This window comes from Grus americana, chromosome 11 (genome assembly GCF_028858705.1).
Source record: "Grus americana isolate bGruAme1 chromosome 11, bGruAme1.mat, whole genome shotgun sequence".
In the NCBI taxonomy this organism is placed as follows: Eukaryota; Metazoa; Chordata; class Aves; order Gruiformes; family Gruidae; genus Grus; species Grus americana.
Window position 1 is genome coordinate 17,889,975 of NC_072862.1, and position 18,328 is coordinate 17,908,302.

At 41.1% G+C, this 18,328-nt stretch overlaps 1 protein-coding gene across 1 annotated transcript; it reads right to left on the reverse strand.

The window, feature by feature from the left end:
• Window positions 1-354: 354 nt before the first annotated feature.
• LOC129211373 (inter-alpha-trypsin inhibitor heavy chain H4-like) lies at window positions 355-18,086 on the reverse strand. The gene is made up of 22 exons (XM_054838391.1): window positions 17,994-18,086; window positions 15,706-15,866; window positions 15,171-15,275; window positions 14,344-14,506; window positions 14,130-14,240; window positions 13,917-14,045; window positions 12,917-13,033; window positions 12,176-12,344; window positions 11,093-11,209; window positions 9,375-9,556; window positions 8,301-8,483; window positions 7,611-7,750; window positions 6,824-6,978; window positions 6,288-6,320; window positions 5,726-5,758; window positions 5,048-5,101; window positions 4,683-4,721; window positions 4,085-4,198; window positions 3,761-3,935; window positions 2,161-2,315; window positions 1,173-1,275; window positions 355-588 (listed from the first exon to the last, which is right to left on the reverse strand). The coding sequence occupies exons 1-22, from the start codon at window positions 18,066-18,068 to the stop codon at window positions 513-515; spliced, it is 2,589 nt and encodes an 862-aa protein (XP_054694366.1). The 5' UTR covers window positions 18,069-18,086; the 3' UTR covers window positions 355-512.
• Window positions 18,087-18,328: the final 242 nt, after the last annotated feature.

The following is an 18,328-nucleotide window of genomic DNA, read 5'->3' on the forward strand; positions in this document are numbered from 1 at the left end:
ACCCTAATTCAGCAAGGCTGCTTTTTTCCATAAAATAAAAAATGAGAGAAATGGTAAACTAATACTGCTTTCAACTTCATACTCTTTTTACAAAACATATACTTCAAGAACACCATCATTTGTAACTGGGTGGAGAGCGTATATTGTAGAAATCTATTACTGTGCGCACAAGATGTTTGTTGGACTGGGTGATGCCACTACTTATTTTTATTCGGAGACCTAAGCTTGTGTGTCCATATCAAACTGTGAGCTGATAAGGCCAATTTTATTTAGTTCATTCACATAAATCTTCAACAACATAACCACACTGAGTATTAGCAACCATTTAAAAAAACCAAACAAACAACAAGCAAGTACATTCTCATCTTGAAAGTGTAATTATTTTGAGGTAAAGTGTGACATTTAGATACAGTAGCAGATAAGGCTTTAACTGCCTGGTTTTCTTGATGAAAGTATCAAAACTATTTGGAAGAGCATCATTTGCATAGTTTTCTTTCCCAGAATACTCTTTTCTAGGGAGTTACATCTATTGACCAGCAGGAAACAGGATCACTGGTTGACTCGAGCCTGTAATCTTTCTTGTATTGCCTGAAACAAAACCAAAACAACAAAAATATGCATGATAGAAGAACCAAGGGGCAGGCCCAGGATTGACCTTATATTTGGTACCAGGAGTCAAGAGGGACTGTGCGTGGGCAGAGCTGGCACCTCTCTACTCCCAGAGCTGGAGGCAGCCGCCATGGGGACACGCCGGGACAATGAGCAGAAGCCACACCCTCACAGCAGTTCTGCCACATCACAAACACTTACTAAAAGCAACTGAAGTTGAATATTTCTTGTGGTAAATCCAACTGAGGAAACCCCTCCCTTATCCATGCAAACGAGGCAGCAGAACCTTACTTTATTTGGCATTTTTATGCAAACCGTAGCCCCAGGGTACGAGTTCCCCTCCCAACAAAATAGAAGCCCTGAGCCCTGTAGGATCACTTGACAAGCAACAAATTCAGACTGTTAGGGAAAAATTCAAGCACAAGTTCCTATTATTTACACCAAAGAGGTGTATTCTTACAGACAAACACTCCCTTAGTTTAATTTCTTTTGATCTCTGGTATTAGCTGACAAAATACTTCTCAAAGCATGTACATCACACCCCCTTATCCCATATCTGTTACCTGGTAACTTTGTGCTCAGATCCAGACACGCTTAAGAGTCTTTCGTCAGCTCTCTGATTGATGTTGGAATTATTCTCAAATTGTGCTTGTGAATAAAATTGACCTAAGCAACAGACACACAAATGATTCAAAAATGCAAACCATCGGAGTTTGTTGTTCATTTAACCCAAACGGCAGCTCTAACACCAGGAAAGCAGCCACCTGCCTCAGAAAGCAAGCAAGCAAGCAAACGAGCACATTTGGAAGCTCCCTTAGTAAGTGAAGAGAATTCCATGTTTCAGCTGTGATCTCCTGTTATCCCTAATGCTCCTCCAGTGTGAGTCTTGCTCTGATGGGTTTTCGCTTTTTTGTTTGTTTTTCACGGTTTTAGAATATGCAGCATCTTTGTTTGCAAAGTTTTTGAAACAACTTCAACTTTAGTCCCATCAGGATTTTTGGAGCTGAGATGTTCAGGACCAGCTTGTTTTCATTTTGTAACCCTGATTGTTTACAATTTTATGTCCATGGACTATTATTTATAGTCCATTATTTGACATCAAATGAATTTGCTGCATAAACCATGTCATTCCACAGCACTGTTGAGGTTAAGCCCAACTATTATTTTAGTCTTATTTTAACATTTTCTAAACCCATAATAGTCTATTTAGGGTTATACCACTGGTGAGTGGAAGAGCATTATGTTCCGTTTCCAGGGTAAGACCTCCCCTCTTCATGGAGTAGGGGCTGGATTGCTGTGCAGTAAAAGGTGATGTTAGATGACTGGAAATAAGAAATTAAGTGTAAAGTTTCTCCAGAACCCTGTGAATTATAGCATTCCTGCTGCCGTGCCTGCCCAGTGACTCTCATGAGAGCTTGTCAGGACCCAAGGAAATAAAATCTGAGTGAGGGCTTATGATGAGGCTGAAAAAACCCTCCACCATATTCTCCCTGCAGGAGCTTAGTTCCAAGATCACCCTTCTTTGCTGCATACATCCGTAATGATACATACCCAGAATTCCACTGACTTTGTCAGAGAAACGGTCGGTGTTCAAGAAATATAGCCCAAGGAAACCATCTGGAAACTTTACAAAGGAAACTTTTACAGTGACTGTATCAGACAACGATGCTGTAACACTCCTTTCCTTTTCAACTGAGACTCTCAGCCTAGGAAGTAAATTATGATGTTATTTCCAAGAAGAATATGAAGACAGAATATTTATTTAACTACCTGACATATTAATTGATGAAAAGAATTTAATTTTTGCCTTTTATCTCTTTGCAATTGCATTTTTCATGATCTGTTGGTGGTTATTTTTAAGGTAGAAAATATCAAGCAGCCTATCTTTTCTCTCTATGCTACACATCAGATATCTCCCTTATCAGATTACATGCAAATATGCCAACAGAGAACAATTTTTTTCTGATGAAAACATCTGATTATCCATAATGACAAGAAATGTTTGGATGGGTAAAAAAGAATATTTTTTTGCCATTTTAATGACAAAAAAGATAGATGAGAAAATAATTCAATCTATTTTATGAACAAGTCAAATACTTTTTTCATGGATATTTCACAAGTATTTTCAGACCCTGCCTTTCTTCTAACCCATTAATTCTTTTTCGGGCCCAGGTGTGGGCTTGCAGAACACAAACATCCAGCGTCATTTTTCTCCCTTGCAGATGAGGTTTGACAAACACACGCCCACGTGCACTGGTGTACAATGCGCCGCGGCTGCAAGGGCTTGGGGGCTGGTTTGAAGCAGGAGGATCATTCCACTTGGCAGATGATGAATTATAGAGGGGCATAAATCCAGCATGTTCTCGGCTCCGTTTGGATTACAAAACTAATTGAAAGCAGTTGGTTTAGAACTTCTGTTATTGTGTAGAGTTGCCTATAAGGGAGGGAGTGCTGTGTGTCCTTTCTGCCCCAGACCAAGAGCAGGCCCTCTCGGAGGTTCATTCCAGCTCCATTCAGCTCTTTCTTGGGGTAGTGAGGCATCCTGCTCTAATTAGTCCGACAAATGAAGTCTACATTTACAGTACTCTTTCTCCAACAGCAGGCATTTAGTTACAGACAGCTATTCAAACACTTTATGCCTTCCCATAAAAAATGTCAGCTGTCTAGAAGTGAGTTATTGCTAAAACTGAGGAGAAAGAGAACTTCAGCCTGTGTGGAGCCAACGGATGTATAAGAGAGACAGTAAATGTCAAAGCCATCACTTTGCAGTACTCGCTCTGCGGTTAGAGAACACAAAGTGCCTGGTGGCAGCCAGCATGGTGGTGGCACAGGGGCTGCCACGTGCCGCAGCGGGTCCTTTTCTTTGGAAGATAAACGTTCTGCCTCTGATGCCGAAGCAGAAAGGCAGGCTGGTGGTGCAGTTGTTTGATTCTCTTACACAGGCATGGAGAATGAAAATCAAACCATTTTTGTTCTCTGTATTTGAAATGGGGGATTGTGAAAGTACCCTGCTTCTGCTCACATTGTTACTCACCAGATAAGGACACTTGGAAGCATTTACTTGAAGCAAATGTGAAAGTGGAGGCCTGGATGCAAAAAAGATCTGACTCACATTTTCAAGTTTGGGAAAGGACAGGGAGATGTTTCTTACCCCTGGATGGTGGAAGTGGCTGACTTCGTCCATGGCAGCTGAGAGCTCTCGTTATTGTGGCTTAGGACAATCTCACCCGTGGAGACGTGGATTTGTGCAGGGGGATTCACATAGGTAATTTCAAACTGCACAAAGTGATTTGTTCTGTCCCCAAGCTTCCCCATCACAGTGAGTCCTTTAATAACATCGACACCAATTTGTCAAGTGACGTGCTTTTAAGGTACAAGGGACCTTAATACAACTGCTTCAGCTTTGGTGCTGAAACAACTTAGACCAAAGTGACTGTCCTTGTGCTTGGTATCATGGGTAACCAGGCTCACTCACCTTGCTCTGGATCTGACAGCAGGTGGACAGAGGGCTGTGCTTTTCCATCAGTATTTAAACAGATTATTTCATTTTGTTTGGGTAATTGCAAGAGAAGCTGCGGATATTCGTTGGCTGAAAAGCCAGAACAACAATGTTAGCATGCAAAGAAAAAAAGCTAGCCTGTGCTCTGTGGATAGGCACAGCACAATTACTTAATTTATACCTAAAATATTAGTTATAGCTTTTATAGATTAGAATGATTAAAATCAACACAGTAATAATTATTGAAAAGTACACCCAGACATAGTATCTTGATACGAATGAAAACAACAGATTTTTAAACTTAGAGTATATTGAGAACAATGAGTTCTTAAAAAAGCTGAGGCTGAAGATCTGTTGTAGTACTTTTCTGTTGGTGGTTATATCCTCAAGCCAGAGACGCTTTCTCATGGGATACAGGGATATTTTTCACTTATGTGGAAAGAACCTGCTAAGGTTTGCAAGAAGAGGTAAAGGGTTTCCTTAGACCAATTGATGCAGTCAGAAAAAACATTGTGTGAAAAACTGTACATTATAGTTACATTAATTATTAAAATGGGACTAGTATATTACTTACCAAGAGGTTGTGCTCTTATTTTGTCTCTTAGCCTGACAACTGAAATAATTAAAATTAGTAAGAAGAATTTAAAGAAACATTTTCTCTAAGTCAGCTAATTAACCAGGAAGAATACTGTGACAGAAGCCTTTTTACCAGAGTTCTTCACTGGGTTCTATGGAGAGCTTTGCTTAAAACAAGATGTCCCAATGGGGAAACAAAGCACAATGCCCAGTGCCTATTTCTCTTAGGACTGACCGTGCCACCGCGGCATGCTCAACCTGTGCTGCGGGAGGGCTTAGAGCTGCATTTTCAACAGCCACTATGCAGCACCAAACCCAGCATGCCCACCCCAGCTCCTCTCGCACGCGACCGTGAATAACTACCTACTGACGACAGCTTCTTGTTGCTGCCAGATTGGGGCTCAGAGCGCCATCGACCTGAAATAAAAGGTTTTTCCAATGTTTTGTTGGTTTGAGGTCATGCCTTACATCTCCCTCCCCAGCATTTAAAACAGGGAATCCCTCTCGCTTATTGCCCACTGACTTTTTTGGATACATCCACGAGTGCACATGTGCAGATCCTGTGCAGGCAGCAGCCAGTGCCTTCTCTGCTCTGCTCTAGGGGAGCTCGTGGTGATGCCGAGCTCTGCCGCTGCAGCGCCCTGGGATTTCCTCCATGCAGGACAGGTGTTGTCATTGTGCAGATGGCTGTGCCCCACACAGGCTTCACACAGCAAACCCCAGGACTGGTAAATTTTTTTAAATTTGTTTTTACACCCATTTCCTTCAGCTTACTAATATATGCTTTTCCAGATCTTTCACATTTATTTTCAGGAGGTATAATACTTTTTTTATTTCTGAAAAGGGACCAAGATTGTTTTCAAAAGTTTATACTTCATTATAAAATATCTGTGGACTGAAATACATATAAGAAGAACTAAATTGTTTATCAAGTGAGCATCCACAATCAAAATGTATTTATTAAAGTAATGTTGCTACAAACCTACTTATGAAGTAAACTTTATAAAATTATTCTGAATAAAAAAAAGGAGGAGCACTTACCAGGAGGTGATCCACTCCTCAGTCTATAAGCATCTGGAGAAAGAAAAGAGAGTATCTATTTTATTCACAATTGTATTGTGGCTCTTCACCTATAAAAGCATTGCTATCATAGCTGAGATTATCAGATTAATAATGCTGGAAGTTTAAAATTAATATTCAAACGGATCTATCATTTTCAGAAAGAGAGAAAAAAATACTTAAATCATCCTCAGAAGTCATTCCAAAATATCTTAAGCTTAATTTTTTGGCAGATGCTTTGCACATGGTAGGAAGAAGCAGAAAACATCATTAGCACCATTCACTTGAACAACTTTTCCTCACGAGTAAAGACAACTTTGGCCTTGAAGACTCTCTGAACGGAAGATTTTCTCCCTTTGACCATGTTATCCACCCAAACCCTACGCAGACCTTGGCAGCCATTGCTTATGTTTTGCTTCACATATTTTTCCAAATCTCAGATACTTCCCTCTCTAGAACGACGACAATGAGGGTTTTTTTGCCCCCTCCCCCCCCTCAGAAATTATTATGGAAATATGCATCTGAAAAAGAAGAAAACATTTACCTCCTATTGGAAAACTGCTGAGCTTCTCATTATCTAACACAAGAAAGGACAGATTAGTGTCATGCAGTTGACACTAAATGACTTTACCCATGTGCAGACCAGAAAACTGGGACAAGTGAGTGTTGGGCATCAGGTGATGAGCTTTTTTGTCTTAAAGGATAGGTAGATAGAGCACATGCAAGACTCCTAGCGATGGCGTGCTTTCCTCCCCTGCATTTATTTTTCCACTTTGTAAAGTGCAGAATCCCTTTGCAATGGCAGGAATGCTGAGTAACAATTGTGAACTTACTTTTAGTTAATATTTAAACAAATTATTTTCCATTCAATAGCAGTGCCCATTTCACCACTTCACCTTTTAAAAAAAAATCCTGTATGTTTTATTTTGAAAGGAAGCTAATCCCTGAGCTCCTGCCTCCGATGTGGCTTATTACCATGTCACATCACTATAAAATCAGCCTATACTGGAGGTCAACAATAAATTATCAATAACAGCAGCATATTTCGGGGGGGGGGGGGTTGTTCAATGCCCCTTTTACCAGCTTCGGTGGGTTTGTTCGCCAGCTCCGTCTGCTGCTGGCCAGCGGGTTTGGTGACCACCATGGAGGTGAGGGGCGTAACGAAGCTGAACCGCAGAGACAGCTCTAAGGCTTGCGCCTCCAGGGTTTTCTGCTCCTCTTCCTGTGCTGAAATACTAAAGTCTGTGTTAATGATGAAGAAATAAGGTGTAGAGACTATGAGCAGGTGGTCTTCAGATTCTTTTTCATATTAGCTGTGTCGTAACAGATATTTTTTATTATTGAAGGGTGAGTAGTCTTATTAGGATAACTCAGCTGCTCACATGCTTGAAATTATGGAGAAGCTTCATTATTTGCAACACTGGAGTTTATGTATGGTTCAAACAGATAAAAATAATAGATATATGAACTATGAAATGTCTTATGGACATACTTATTGTTCTCTTTACTAGCTATTGCCATTCACTGATCTACAGACAATAGTTCTGGATGTGTAACAGCAGCTCAACACAATCCATTGCAACTAAAATCTATTTCATATTAATGTCATGAAGAATATTTTATATTATGTTTTCATATGTGTGTATACATACATACACACACTTAATGATACAGTGCTATCATAAACTGAAAGGCACCTCATGTTCCTCATACAGTAATCTAATATTCTTCTAGTATACTATGTCTTTAATACTATCTGAAGGAATATTTCTGTTTCTTTGTGTTTTCCCATCATATAATTTGTGAATAAGGCATTTGTGTTTGAAGAATTTAGAAATTTGTAATATGACACATTAAAATAGCTTACGATTTTTCCAGAAGCTGTTGAATGGTTAAGTAAGCCCACAGTCTCTCTATGAAATTTCCAAAGATGTAACTTTGATTTTGAAATACTTGCTCCTTCTCTTTGACATTTGCTTCTTCTTTAAGAGTCAAGTCACTAGCATGCTGAAGTGGGAGAAAACTGACAATCAAAAGAACAGTTCCGGATTTCTTTTATAGTCACACTAAGAACATCTTTCAATATCAAACTGCCCTTTTTGTGATTCAATTTTGTCCTTTCCCATTGGAAAAAACTACCAAAGCAGCATGTATTTTGAATACATATTTCTGGACTTGAAACAATGTTGAAAAAAGGAAGTAATGAAATTGTTCTATTTCAACATTTTTGAGACAAATAATTGAGATTTCCTTCTTCATTCTAAAAACACAAACTAGTTTCCTAAAGCTGCTTGAAAGACCAAAATATTATGGTTTTGAAAGGATTAAAATTGCTGTTTGCTTATTTGTGGATATACTTCAAGGTTTTTCTTTTGTGGCAAATTCAGGAGAGGAAAATTGTTCGAATTCTCAAATATTTTCCTAAAACGGGAACACAGCTGAATGCCCAAATGTAGAGAACATATATGGCACACAAAAGACTTCCTGAAGTCTCCTATTGCACCATAAAAGACAGAAGGGAGATATGTTTTTCACAGTTAGAAAACTAAACACTTACTGACTGAGCTTTAATTTCTACTGGCAAAAGATCAAGCTCATTGCTAATTTTTCCAGATACTATAATTTCAGATCCTTCAAAAAACAGCTGGAAATTGTTCTTGGTTAATCCCTCAACAGCGTTTTCTGGATACTGCATTTCAATTTTCATTAATATTGGGGTAGCCACCTCTTGATAAAAGCCCTAAAGAGAAGAGAGAGAGCATGCACAAGTGACTGCAAAATTATTCAAAGCAATACATTCAATGACTAAAACCCCCTTAAAAAGAAAGAAGCAAAGCTTTTTCTTCAGCAGTGTAAGACTGCTGCAGACCTAGGAAAAAAAATAAAATAAAATGTTTCCTCCCAGGGTTCAGCACATCTTCTCCAGCCAGACTGGCAATGCCATATAAACTGTATTTCCCACAGTAATTCAAGTACCCAAGCAACATACCTGTTATCACCATCCCACCCAGTTAGGTGTTTAGCTTTAGCCACTTTTCACATATAATTTTTTTAAACTCAACTAATCCTAAGGATTAATCTTTCTTTTTCTGAACTGGAGCTGGTGTTAAGCAAATCCAGTCCCTGCACATCGCCAAAACAGGTAGAAGTGGCTTCCCAAAAACCAGAATGTCCCAAAAGTTATAACCCCTCTCCAGACGGACAGGAAAGACCCAGGCTGGTGGTACTGCAGAGCCAGTTTGCCTGTAGGTGCCTCAGACTACCTGCTGATTTTTAGGGAAACCATAACAAACAGCTTCCAATGGTGGTACTTCAAGCGGTTTGAAATCATACCCAAGAACAGAAGTTTTCCCACCATCACCTCCCCTGGACAATTTGTTTTTCTGCAGAGGCACACAAATATGTGAATTTCCAGGTTTGTCCAGATGCAGCTGATTTGAGGACTTCAGCTTTGAGTCACGGTTAGGGTACAACCCCTGAGATACCCCAAAATTTCCTTCCTCCCTCCCCAAAATTAACAGATAAACTCAAACCCAACTCTTCATCTCAGAAAATCTGTGGTTTTGCTGCTAAGACTAGACATAAATTGTAGCTGAGAGATGGCTTCTCTGGCACATTCCTTAGTCCTGACCTGGAGCTGCAAGGCTGCATCCGCATTTTCATATATACGACGTGCTATTCCCCCATTGCTTAGGGCCATTTTCTCCAGGAACTTATAACTGACATCAAACCCAAAGCCAAGGCAGAAAAGGGCATATTTGCCATTGACTGCTTTCTGAATGTTTTCTTGAATTACTTCCACATTACTCTCACCTGTAATTGAAACAAAAACACCCTTGTTTGTTTTTTTAAGGTACAAAAAGACAGCAGCAGGTATAATGGAAAATTCTGCCTAAAGTATTTTCAAAATAAGCCAGAATAAAATATTAAAAATATATGGGACAATTCTGTTAATTGAGTTGCAGATGAAAGCACCACTCTGCTTATGGAGTACCAGAACCTCCCCCTTAATGACCTTTACTAACTTCTACTCATATCATCATGGCTGCAAAATATTTTACAAGGTTACGGGGGCCAGAGGAGGTTTTTAGGACAAAGGGGACACACACACACACACTACAAGTTGACAGTGCAAGGGATTGAAACACTTGATCAAGGTTGGGAAGATAAGTACCATCCATAAAAATTATGTGTGTGAATTCAGAGAAGAATAGATTGGTTAATGGTGTAATTCAGCCAAGCTGCAAATTAACTCAGCCATGCTCCTCTCCCAGCCCCTGGGGAAAAGATTTTCACACCATCATCTTATCCTATTTGAAGAGCTGCTGATGGCTCTGTATGGAGAGCTTCTCTATCAGCATTTCCAGGCAGGACCTCTCACTGCCTGTAGCAATATCATGGGAGCAACTCAGATTTTTCCCTTTCAGCCTGCTTTGCCAAGGAAGGCATTGTATGCAATAACACCGCATGTATTTGCCTGGCACTCCACTCTGGCCTGATTTCTAGCCCACTTGTGAATGTGCAATGTGCTCGGGGATGCTGGACACTCACTGTGGCTGTGCTGAGCAGGCAGCACCGTGAGCTGAATTTTATTAAAAAACCCAAAACAAATAAACCAACCCCAGAGCAGTATGGCTGACATGATCTGAAAGATATGATCTGAAAGACAGACTGATCTTATTAGAGAGCACACATCTGAACTAATATTGCTGGCCTCAGAGAGATGCTGGTGCCACACAAAACTTAGATAAACTCCTGTTCAGAACAAGTGATGTTTGTGGCATTGCATCGGGAGTTACTTTTTATTTAACCCAATATTTCTAGCTCAACCCTCTGGTTTGTGCTATCACAGCTGATCACTAGTTAAGATCTAGACATGGAAAAGAATACAAAACAAGAGGCACCTTGAAAATATCTCAAGTTTGGGGCAAGGAAGGAGGGTGAAGAAACATAAACAATACCTCTCAAATGGGTCTGTACAGAATATATGCAAAATGTCTGTATATTGGCTCTAAGTATTTTATTTTCACGTTTCAGCTGTGCCTGGAGTATCTCCAACAATTCCCTCGAGTTTATAAACTGGGAAGCCAATGGTATTTAGCAAAACAGTTCCCAGCTAGAGGATGCGTAGCTATGGACAGGCAGGCTCTGCCATCACTTCTTACAGCCCTTGCCAGAGCACTCTCATAATCGTCCTCTCTCTGAGGCAGACCTGAATCCAGCAATACCCCCCGTCTGCTTACACCAAAGCTCCTCTGAAACACAGACTATGTCTATCAACATCTGGGGTGCAAGTGTAAAATATAAAAAAAAAAAAAAATCAAGGAAATAGAGGACCTATTTACTCACCAGAAGTGGGCTGGCCATCTGTCAGCAAAATAATCATGGAGACGCTCCGTTCTGGCAGCCTCTCGGATTTATCCAGTACGCTTACGGCAGTCAGCAGGGCACGATTGATGTCTGTGCCTATAATGAGAAAGCAGGAATCACTCACCTAAAAAGGATAATCATCTGAAGAAATCTGTGTACTTCATCTGCAGAGGCCCTGCAGAGTTGTTTAAAGTTTTCTACAGGAAGTAGTCCTTCAGAGAGATGAGGATTTAGGGGTTTAGCCTACCGGGCTTAATTATTGTGTATTATATTGCAATGGCAATGCTGGAATATTCTTTTGGGAGCATTTTCCACAGGCATGGGAAATACAAACATGTCTGAAGCCATTAAAAAGGGCTTAAATAAACACACTGTCATCTGTTAGCCTATGTTTAAGAAATAGCTCCTAGCCTTATTTGAGAAGTCAAAGAAAAGAGCTGGGCACTGGTGGGCTTTATTGGTGTTAGTGCCTGGGATAAGAAAACCTATGTTAACACTAACAGCATAACATTAGCAGGAGATATAGCCTTTTAGATATGCTTATAACTAAATAATAAAGCACACTGAACGATGTAGCAATTGAAATGCTTCATGCTTATTTTGACTATTTTATTTCTGTAGCGTGACTTACACGGGAGTATAACTTCGGATGCATTTTATTTTACAAGGGGACCCTTGATATTAAAAAAAAAAACCTGGCAAATTACAGTCAAATGTTGAGTGAATTGCCTTTTTTCTTTAGAAAAAATGTACTATTGTGAAATCTTCCAGCCATCTCTGTTATAAAAATCTGAGAAAAACTTTGTCACTTGTATGGTTCATAGGTGTGACGTAACCATCTCTCTATATCCATATCATAATGTAGTCACCAATCTGTCCACTCCCAGAACCAGCCTTTCTATCCCACTCATCATTCTTAAGTATTAAAAACTTACTTGCTTTGTGAGCACTGATTTCTGTGGCAGTATATGACTAATAAAAATAATGATTTTTTTTTTTCTAAGCAATATAATATATTGGGTGCATGTTTGTGGTTAAAAGCATCCAGGTGGTGCCTTTTACCTCCACTAGCAGAAAGAGTTTGCACGAATCCTGCAGCACTTGCCACGTTCTCTGCAGTGGCTTGCAGCAAAGAGCTCTTCCACTCTGCCACTTTGTTGTTAAAGGTGATAAAGCTGAAATGATCTTCTGGCCGGAGGTCTTGCAAAACCTTCAACAGGGCATCCCTCGTCTGTTCCAAGGAGAAAACAATCACTTTGAGTATTGCTGCTTCTCTTCCAGAACTGGGATTGGAATTGCAGTGTAGTAACTGGGTTTCTCTACAGCACTATTCAAGATGTAGCCCGATGCCCTTAGTTAGTCCTAGCGGCATTTTTCAGGTTGAGAACGTCAGAAATGTCCGATTCACTTAACTTACAGGGACAAAAAAAACACCTATGAGGGCTGTAGCGGACTTGTCTGCTCTCTAGCAAAGCTACACACACAGTCATCAACAAAGGTAAAACAGACAAATTACTTCATTAAAGAAAAAAATTAGAAGCAAAATATTATACAAAGATAGAGACAGAAAAAGTGCTCTTTGCCTTAATGTTTGATACCTGTGAGAATAGCCATATCGGAAAAATGTTGCTTTTTAATAGCTTAAATCTGTGCATATGTATTTTCAAGCATTTCTACACGTCTGAAAAATTTGCTGCATACAAAACCAGCATGTGTTTCAAAAGTGAAATTCAGAGTGACTTCCTTGAAAGGCTGGTGTGTGTGACTGATGCAGGCAGCAGTCAGTACTTTGAGGTAAGTTACCTGTTCAATTTTTCTGCCTGCCATGGAGCCACTTCGATCTATAACAAAGATGACATTTTTGGGAAACACTGGCATTTCATGGGGTGCAAAGTAGTGCACAAAATATCCATTGACAATCTGAAATACAGAATGTGAAATCATGTATAAAGTTACATCTAAATAAATATTGCATTTTAACGTTCTGGCATAGGAAGAAGGGGGGGGTGCATACTCAGCATTCTGTTCTTCTAGATAAACCCAAATCAAAGAACTATTAACATGTATTTCCTAGCTGGAAGCGAGACTATCTATAGAAAGCAAATTACATAAGAACAGCATACACGTATTTCTTATATATTTTTAAATAAATAAATATATTACATGCCTCAGTGCCACATGCATAATATATCTGTATTATCACTGTATATTATATTACCTCTTTATTATTGCCTATGAGCACATCTTTGCTCATTGACTGTGACTGCCATCTTTTAGCACATCCATGTCTACTTCATTAGTGAAATGGTATGGAAAACAATGTACTTTATTCCCTAGGATATGCATTATTCCATAAATATTTTTAAGTTCCTGCTCTCTTTAGTTACGCCTCAGTTGTCACAAAAAATTAAAAAGAAGACCAAGCAGTAATTTTAATAGCTATATAAATCATATTCCTTTAAGCTTCATTTACAAGAAGCTGCAAACACACCTAAGATTAGCCAAAATAATAATAAAAACAGATTATAAAGAGATGTCTATAAAGTGGCAATAGAGATTTGGTATTGAAACAAAATTTGAAAGACTGATTGTTTTTCATGCATGATCCATTCTTGCAATGTGTCTGGTGTCTCTGGGGCTTTACTGAACATTGCCGTAAGTTCCTGCTGACCTCAGATTAATGGAAATAGCTTTTCCTGTCACTCTTGGTCTTCCAAAGTAAATGTTGCTGTTTTTCTGATTGCATTTCATATTCAGATGTATCTATGATCTGAAAGTATTTTTATTTCTATTTCTTTTTTACCTGTATATCACCTGCAGTGGCATCTCTCTTAACATCATAACGCACAACAAAATCGCCATTGAGGAGGGTTTCATCGAGTTCAGGATTTACCTTCTGTTGATCTACAGTTGGCTTAAATAAAATATGAGCCTGCAAAGCAATCAGAAGAAAAGATTTAAAGCAACATAACTTAAAGCTACCACTGGCAGTAACATCTGGCAGCTGCTGCTTTACCTTGGTCTCATTCTGCACTTTTGTGAGCGCCTCAGTTAACTCGTTTGTCATGAACGTGCTGTCTGTCTCCAAGAAGCGTATGCCTTGAGGCTCGAAGATGTGCACATCAATCTGACAGCAGAGAAGAAGTCGGTGTCAGCATCTTGGAGGAAACACAGCCGTGCCTGAAAGATGCCGTGGTGCTCCCTGCCCAGCCCTCACTGGGGCAGCTCACCTGGAAGTGCTTAACAAGCTGCTTCGGTCGGACCTTGATCAGCAGCTCGAACTTCCCCAGCTGACGCTTCAGCAGCTCCTCGTATATCAGCTCAAAAGTGACTTTGCTGGCGGCCGCAATGCTGACGGAAACGTGAAACTGCTCCAGTTTTCTGCCTGTGATTCTTGCGGGGGAGAACAGAGATTTACCTCCTGCGGGGAAGGTTTGTGTGTGGTGGCCAAATTTTATGAATTGTGCTAAATAATGGCTAAGGAGCTGCATGGAATAAATAAAAAATAAATAGTAGTAGTAAATCTTATTAAAGAGAAGATTTTTTTTTTTAACATTGTGGGTGACATTATATTACATGTGTGCCATGGGTGCTGCACATGCAAGCTGAGAAATGGAGCAGAAACCTCTGCATGCCTCAGACTGGGATCGAGCAGAACTGGGACTGAATACATGGGAAGCCCAGATTAAATATACCCCAAAAGCACGACGTCTGCTCAAGTGCCACGGTCCTGTGTGCTTGCAGGGAAGCAGACTCAACGACTAAGCATCATCCCAGCCCAGCAAGGTGCTCCCACATGACAGCAAGTCCCAGGCAACACTGAACAGTTACACCTCCCACTAAAGCCCATTGCAGGACCAGATATAAATCATATATATATGTGAATATATTTATATATACACACACACCTCCCCCATACCTCACATCAAGAACTCAAGGCTGCTTTTCACATTTATCCCCACTGAGAGGTGGCTGGCTCCAGGGTTTAACCCACCCCCAGCCACAGAAGCACCTGAGGAAGAGCGTTGGAGCAGTCTTACTCAGAATGGCAACGTACTTGACGAGGCCAGCGCTCTGCCCATGTGAGACGGCAGTGTCATATTCCTTTTGAGCAGAAGCTTTCTCCTTTATTATTCCCGGGTATACTTTACCATCGATGGACCTGTTTGATTTCCATAAAAATTAATTAATATTAGAAGGAAAGCACTAGGGAAAGAAACAAGAGGAATGCTGCACTTTGTGGCCTTGGGGCAGGAGCAGGGGACACTGTTTGCCTCCCACATCCCTCCCTGGCCAGGAGGATGCCAGGACTCACCACAACACAGCCCTCTCTCAGGGAAGCTGGGGCAGGAGAAACACCACCACTAAGTATGTTTGCCACCCACCCTATGCAGCAGGCAGCTTTGCCCTGGCCACCTTCTTTCTGTTTGGCTGCCTACTACTTTGCCCCACAGAGCATTTTGTGCAGGACCCTCCAGAGCTTCGCTCTTTGTGCTTTTTGCTTAGCACCCTCTGAGAAGAAAGATAAATGCCCCCCCGCTCTCAGCCCCTAGAGCTGCCTCCTTCACACCACAGGTAAGGACTGGTCCTACATGGAGAAGTTGGTGATGAAGGCCGTCTTGGGTAGCTCCACTTCAAAGGTTGCCTCTCTGGACTCATTAGCTCGGTTGACAATTTTGCTGGTGATAATGGTGTGAGCAAATCGTGATGTGACCTTGCAGTCCACGTGGAGACTGTAGATTTCAATAGCATGCTGGAAAAAACAAATAAACAGGCTGAAACAGAAATGCTCAGTTGTTGCTCCTGAGCAGTCCTTACCTGGGTGATGTTATTGGAAAAGTTTGGTGAAGGAATGAACTGTTACAAGGTCTGACCAGAACTGGGGAGGGGGAATTGTTCATGACCAGACTGGCTGGCTGCTTATTCACATCTCTGCAGCTGCTATTACAGCCTCACACAAAATCTGCAGCTACATGCGTGTTGTTGTTCCACAGAAGGCTTCTGCTTTTTCTGTGGTCTTCTCTCATCATGGTACTCTGAAGCAGCTGCTGTGTCACCCCAATACATCGCCCAAGATTAACCTCAGAAAAATCAGATGCCTCTCTGAGCGCTCGACGCATGGAAAGAGACCTGCTAGCTTTTTGCATGACTTTTTATTTGCTCTCCCAGCTGTTGACTTTTCTGCATGTTTTTCAGCTTGGTGCCTTGTGTCACATACGATGTTTAGCAGGTTTGAAACCCTGCATGGGCCTCCAACCCCTCGCTGGTTGCACAAGCAGGGATGCCCTTTGAGCACTTGTGTTTCTCCTGGTCTGGTGCTTCCAGGGCCCCCAATGCTCAGGGGAGGAGGGCACCTGCCCAGGAACACCCCACAGGGTGACTGGACTAGGAATTACCTGGAGAACCTGCCTCTGTAAACATCCTCCTTTTGCATTTGGGATGTCTGTTTTAAAGGCCCTACCTGCATTTCATCAGTGACACTAAGAAGGGTTGATCTGGACATGAGCAGCCTCACAATAGTTTATTAAAATAAAAAAGCTCAGTATCAAAGCAGATCACCATACTTCTATTTTAACTTTTCCAGCCTCACATATCTTTTGAATGGTTAATTGATCTTCAGTTATTTTGATAATTCATCTCCTGTACTTTGCCCACTAATTAATAACATCCACTGGCCTCTTCTCAGTTAGGTTCACTGGCTGAAATTCAAAAGTTTAATCACGTTAAACGTGGCCATTCAATACAAAGCTATGCCCACAGCTTTGTGCTCCGTCAAGTGCAAGAGGTGCCACAGCCAACACCGTGTGAGTAACGGGTCGCTGTTTTTTTTTTCATTGTACGTTGCCAGAGCCGGCTCCATCTCCTGATGCCTACTGACAATCCAGGACAACAGGATAAAACCCAAAAATATTCATTGAGAGAACAATTTCCTGATCCTGGCAGTTTGGGTGCCTCTCCCTGCCCATGCATCCCTGTGGCCCTCGCTGCCCAGGCTGGGATTGTCCCTCCTGGGGGCACCTCTTCCCAAAGGCTTTCCAAGTATCCCCGAGCACCTCCACTCACATTCACTGTCCTGCCATGCTCAAACCTGCTCGTGGCATGTTCAGAGGGGAGGTTTTGCCACGACTGAGGAGCCCCAAGCCGTGGCTCACTGGGGCAGCACAGACACATGGTGGCCATCGCTGCCCATGGAGCATCCTTCTGGCACAGGAGGAGCTTGCCCCGTGCAAAACTTACCCCTGTGCAGAGCCCTCAGCTGCCCCTGCAGCAGCCACAAGTCCCATCCCTGCCTCCCAGGAACCCACCTGCATTTCAGTCACATTTCACATTTTTCTGTGTAGGCATGACAGAAATAAAAACCTTCAAACATAAGGCTTTCTCCATTCCTCTAATATTGATATTTTTAAAATAAGACATGCACCCTGATGATACAAACCACAGTTTGCTCCTCCAGATGGTACAAATAACTGCCTAGTCCCTTCTTTTCTGTTCCATGTATATTATTAAACGTCTATCAGAAACCTCCTGGCACTGCAATGGTCCTCATTTGGTCCTGCTGTAACGGCACAGCGTCAAGATCCAAACCTCATGTGGTGGCTGAAGGAGACCCATCGATCCCTCAAACTTGACATTTTACATCTCTGGGGAAGAGCACAACCACATATCTGCAAATGTTCTCCTGCCACGTTTATACTATAACAGCCCAAACAAACAAACAAGAAGGCCTTAAAATGACCCAAAGCTGGGAAATCACATCATAATACACCTGAGGCTCCACAGGTGGTGGTTACCAGAGGAGTTACCTGGCCAGCTACCACAATACCACCAGATCACCAAATGAGAAAACAAGATATTGTTAGAAAAAAAATAGACCAAATACCTTTTGAGCAATAGTTTCTGCTAATATTACAAGAGAGGAAAAGACCATCAAAGCGAGAAACGTTCTCTCCTCCATTTTGGAAAGACCAGATTTGCAAATGAAAACTCAGTTTATCTTAATCAGTTAATGAGTAACTTGTACTTGGGGATAGTATGTAGACTTTGAAGAGACCCAGAAACTTAATATTTACATGTTAAACATAGGTAAAACTTGGACTTGGTTAAAGTTTATTTTTCCAGCAGATCTTTGCTGTTAAACATTAGAATTGTAATGTTTCATAAAGCATAAAGTTAAGAAATCTTTAGGTTTTCTTTTTAAACACAGATCTCGCTGCA